The 4,599-nt window shown below is 58.2% G+C and overlaps 1 protein-coding gene across 1 annotated transcript in view; it reads left to right on the top strand.

Annotated features, from left to right (window-relative positions):
* COL7A1 (collagen type VII alpha 1 chain) overlaps positions 1-4,599 on the top strand; it is an 84,938-nt gene that overhangs the window by 39,569 nt on the left and 40,770 nt on the right. The window contains exons 60-67 of the mRNA XM_019504605.1: positions 448-483; positions 571-606; positions 1,410-1,490; positions 2,078-2,113; positions 2,540-2,611; positions 3,256-3,300; positions 3,579-3,614; positions 4,003-4,038. Of these exons, the coding sequence (XP_019360150.1) occupies positions 448-483; positions 571-606; positions 1,410-1,490; positions 2,078-2,113; positions 2,540-2,611; positions 3,256-3,300; positions 3,579-3,614; positions 4,003-4,038 (378 nt within the window). The remainder of the gene's footprint in view (positions 1-447; positions 484-570; positions 607-1,409; positions 1,491-2,077; positions 2,114-2,539; positions 2,612-3,255; positions 3,301-3,578; positions 3,615-4,002; positions 4,039-4,599) is intronic.

The raw sequence follows: 4,599 nt of genomic DNA, 5'->3' as shown, positions 1-4,599 counted from the left end.
TGTCTGGGGAACTGAAGGGCCTTTTGCCTGAAACCCCTGCCTGCCAAGTGCTGGTTGGAGGTGGGGCATGGGAGTCTGGAGGGGTGGGATTGTACAGGAGGGGAGAGGAAGGAGTGGGTGTGTCAAGGGAGCAGACAGCTTGTGATAAGGGCAGGGGTGACTGCACTGGGGACTGGACCTCTGTGGGTGCAGTAAACTTGGGGAGGATGCTGGGGTTGGGTCTCTCAGGGAGTTGGGGTGCCTGGGGGTGGGGTGCACATGGGGGGGCCATGGTGGGAGCAGGCAGGGGGCCAGGCGCAGGGCAGGGGAAGGAGGTTGAATCTGGGGTGGGGCTATTAGAGGCAGTGAGCATGTAGGGGGCATGGAGCATGTATGTCAGGGGAAGGTGGGCACTGGCCTGCTCTCCTCCCATCCTCCCAGCACAACCATCTCTCTCTCTTTCTGCAGGGAATCGAAGGCCCTCGAGGTCTCCCTGGCACACGGGTGAGTACCCATTCCTGTTGCTTGGTGCCCACCTGCAGCCCCCTCCCCAGACTCCAGACCCCTTGACTTGTGCTACCTTCTCTACAGGGCGACCCTGGAGACAGAGGCTCCACGGGGGAGAAGGTAAGAGAGCCTCTTTGGTGCACTGCAGGGAGCTCTGCCATGGCCCAGCCCCATGTCAGGGTGGGGTGATACAGCTTGGTTCAGTATCAGAGCCTGGCTGGAGGACACAGAGCAGGCAGGGCTCATGCGACTGAGGGGGAGGAAGGGAGGGGTGGACAGGCATGCAGCTGGAGTGCCAGGAACTGGTCTGCCCTACTGTGGCTGCAGAAGAGCCCCCAAGCCTGGGAGAGGAGGTGTCTGGAGACCAGGATGACGTATGGAGGGGTCAGAGCACAGGGCACCAGCTTGGACTGGGGGTAGTGTGGAGGGAGAAGAGTGCCTGGGTCAAGGTGAGGAGTGGGTTGGCATTTGGGTAGTGAGGAGAGCAGGCTGTGGAGGGGCCAGAGACTGGGCAGGGCTGTGCAGTGGCCAAGGAGTCAGAGCAGGGGGGAGGGGCAGGGGCAGTGTCCTCGCTCCTGGAGACCCAGTTGTCTGTTCCAAGCTGAGTCCCAGGCAAATGTGGCCTCTGGAAGCAGCTCAGAGGTGAGCAGGCACATTCCCAACCAGTCTCAGGGGCCCCAATGCCTGCGGCTGGCTGGACCAGGAGGAGGAGGTGGGCTGACATGGGGCCAGGCAGGGGTTGTGTTGGGAGGGTGTTGCCCAGGCTCCTGCCACCTTGACATACCCCTGTTGTTCCTCCAGCCTGGTCACTGATGCCCATACTCCACTAGATCCTGTGCTGGGCTTTGGGGGTCCCCAGCCAGGGCTCTCAGGGGAACAGGGAAGGCCTCAGTGTAAAGTCTTCCCTTTCTGCTCTCTTGCAGGGAGAGCGAGGCCCCCCAGGGCTGGATGGCCGGAATGGGTTGGATGGCAAACCCGGGCAGATGGGCCCCACGGGGCTGAGGGTAAGTGTGGCCTGGCCTGGGTATTTCTCCACAGCAAGGCTGCCCCTTGGCATCCCCCACAGGCAGAGCCACTGGCCAGAGACAGCTAGGTCCCATGAGGCACATGTACACCCAGTAGTGTGATGTACCCCAGTGGCAAGGCCAGCAGGTGCCCAGAACACTCCAGGGGGCTCCTGGGCTGTCTATAGCTGGAGCTGCTGCCCCCACTGTGAGGGTTGCTGCAGGAAGAGGGAGAAAGCATTGCCCTATGGAGCAATTCTTAATCCTGCTGGTGCCCCTGCAGCCAACCCTGAGGATGGGGGTACCTTGGTTTCTGGGACACTCCCACCTGCTTTTGGCCAAGGGTCTCTGTCAGTGCTGGCTGTGCTAGTGGCATGATGCTGCAGGGACTATTGGTGCCTGTGGCGTCAGCTACCATAGAGCCCATCAGGTAGCCTGAGCCAGGTTGGAGCTCGTCTCTTGCTGCTGTCAGGTCCTTGAAATGTGCCAGGCCTGTCTGGAGCCTGCAGACAGGAGCATTTGTGCCTCAGACTCCAGGCTGAGCCCTGCCTCGCTGATCAGCACCTCATTCTCCTCTGTTCTTCTAGGGTGACCCTGGCAAGCAGGGGGATCCTGGCCGAGATGTAAGTACTCTAGAGCTGCAGGGTGCTGGGGTACACATGGCTCAAACTCTCCTGCCTTTCCTATAGGACCTCCTCCCTCCCCCCAAGTCTGCTGCATGAGGCTGCCAGGAGCAGGCACAGGGGTCACCAGGGTACAGCTTTGGCCCTCTCCCGATCAGACTGGGGTTTCCTCTAGTCCCAGGTACTTCCTCTGGTGCTTTGCTGTGTGGTGAACTCCTGAGTGTGGTGGAGATCCCTGCCCTGCAGAGACCCCAGCTCCTGCTCCCTTGACTCCCTTCACCACTCACCCTGTGGGCATTGCTGGCTTGGTAGGGCTGCTGCTTCTCTTCTCCCTTTTCTGTGCAGCTGCTGTCTCCTGTCCAGGAGGGGCTGGGGGAGCTGCCTTACTCCATGACCTGCCTGTCATCTGTTGTATTCTCCCTGTAGGGACTGCCTGGCCTGCGGGGGGAGCAGGGCCCTCCAGGAGCTCTCGGCCCTACGGGACCACCAGGCCTGCCTGTAAGTAGACTGAGTGGGTTTCCCACCCCCTTGAGCTGTGCTTCCACCCTGGGAGGCTCTCAGGTCACTCCCTCTCTGCCCTGCTCCTCACCAGGGGCTTGGCCATGAAGCTGCTGCTCCTTCCCACCCTTGCTTCCTCCCTCCTCACTCCTGCTGTTACTACTAGGATTCTTTTTGCCAGAGACCCCCAAGGATTGACACGGCCCCTTGTCTGATTTGGTATCAGTGAACTTTAACAGTAACCCCTATGCTTTATTACAAGCTTCCTCTTTATACTACAACCTGGCAAGCGGTTCGTTTAGACATTACACCAGCGATTTTCAGTGATACTGGCCTCAGATCCTCTGCTGTGTGTGTAGGATGTTAGCTTCTGTATTCCTCATTGTTCAAACAAGAATTCCAAGGTTGCTCCTGTCTCCCCAGGGTGACAACACAAAACACACATGTTCCTTTGTTTGTCCGTCACTTTTGTAATTTTTCCCATTCCAAATTGTCCAATCCCCTGGCTCTGTGCCAATTGTTCCTTATATGGTGCACCAATCCCCTGGCACTGTGCCAGCCATATTCCTCAGAGAGGTTCCCTGCTGCTTCCCAGGGTATCTGGAAGGCCCCTGGCTCAGCTGACAGTTTGCATTTTCCTCTAGGGCAAATCTGGAGATGACGGAAAACCTGGTCTGAATGGGAAGAATGTGAGTAATGGACCCAGCCCCACAGGAGAAGGGAGATGCAGACTGGGGCATGGACAGGCCTTCCTCCTGCTGCCCTGAGCTCCAGCCAGCACCCCCACTTCCACCTGGCTTGGTCCTGACTGGCCTCAGCTTCTCTTGCGCCAGGCCTAGGTGGAAGCGTGAGGTTCCTCCAGGAAGCCGTGTGATGCCCCACTGCGCGTGTCTGAGCTGGGACCTCCCCTGCCCCTGCCTGTAGCCCATGTGGTACAGAGCTTTGACTGCTGCTTCTTGTCCTCCAGGGAGAAGACGGGACCCCAGGAGAAGATGGAAGGAAGGTAATGAACACGGGGACCTCCTTCCCCAGGCAGATATGGGCATGGTCCAGCATGTGGGGTCCCTGGGGGGGACAGATGCCCCCAGCCTCCGCCAGGCCCATCGTATCATGTGTGTCCCTCTCAGGTGGGGAGGGCTCTTTCTCCTTTGAACAACTACTTCCCTGGGGCCAGTGTTGTAGGCAAGAGGGCAAGTTTAGGGTCTGGTGCTCCTTCCTGCCCCCTTGGACTTTGGGCTGGCTCCAGTGGCAGCATGGTGGGAGCCAGACCCTGTGGTGCAAATACCAGGCTGGTCAGGATTTGTGAGGTGGGCTGGGGCCCTGCTGGCAGCACCTGGCTGTATTGTTTTCAAGTGTTCCTAAGCTGCTTTCTCTTGGCTTTTCCTGACTAGGGGGACAAGGGAGAAGCTGGTGCTCCTGGCAGAGATGTAAGTGCTCTCCATTCCCTGCCCTTCCTCCCAGCTGGGTCAGGCTTGGCTCAGTTGTGAACTCCACCTACCCCCTCAATGCTTGGTGCAGGGCCTCCCAGAGTTGCCCATTATACTCCCTTGTCCTGAATACATATGATTAATGGCCCTTTTTCATTGTTGCCCATTGCAGTCAGCTATGCCACTGGTCTGGAGCCAGTTGCAGGCCCAAGAGCAGTGAGGATGTGTCTGTGCTCTTCCAGCTCTGCACATCTTGCCAGATCACCACCCACTGTCTGTCCCAGATCCCCTCCAGATTCAAGTTAACTCACAATCCGCTCCAGGATGCTTTGCACCTCCCTGTGAACTTCCTTTCACAGTGTGGGAGGGCTAGTCTTGGCCCAAGCAGGGAGGCATACTCTAGTGCTCCCTGGCTTCTGGCCTGGTCACTGCAGGCATTTTCAGAATCAAAAGTGAATGCGTGTTCACTTGCTTACCAGTTCAATCTATGCAGTTTAGGGCATGTGTAGATGAAACAGGGGCCCTAAATTCAAGTGATGGATTTTAAAAAACACTGCTTCA

The sequence above is a fragment of the Gavialis gangeticus genome, unplaced genomic scaffold, assembly GCF_001723915.1.
Source record: "Gavialis gangeticus isolate Ggan-Ray unplaced genomic scaffold, GavGan_comp1, whole genome shotgun sequence".
Lineage (NCBI taxonomy): Eukaryota > Metazoa > Chordata > Crocodylia > Gavialidae > Gavialis > Gavialis gangeticus.
Note: the sequence above shows the minus strand (reverse complement) of the source record. Positions and strands in the feature narration are given on the sequence as shown.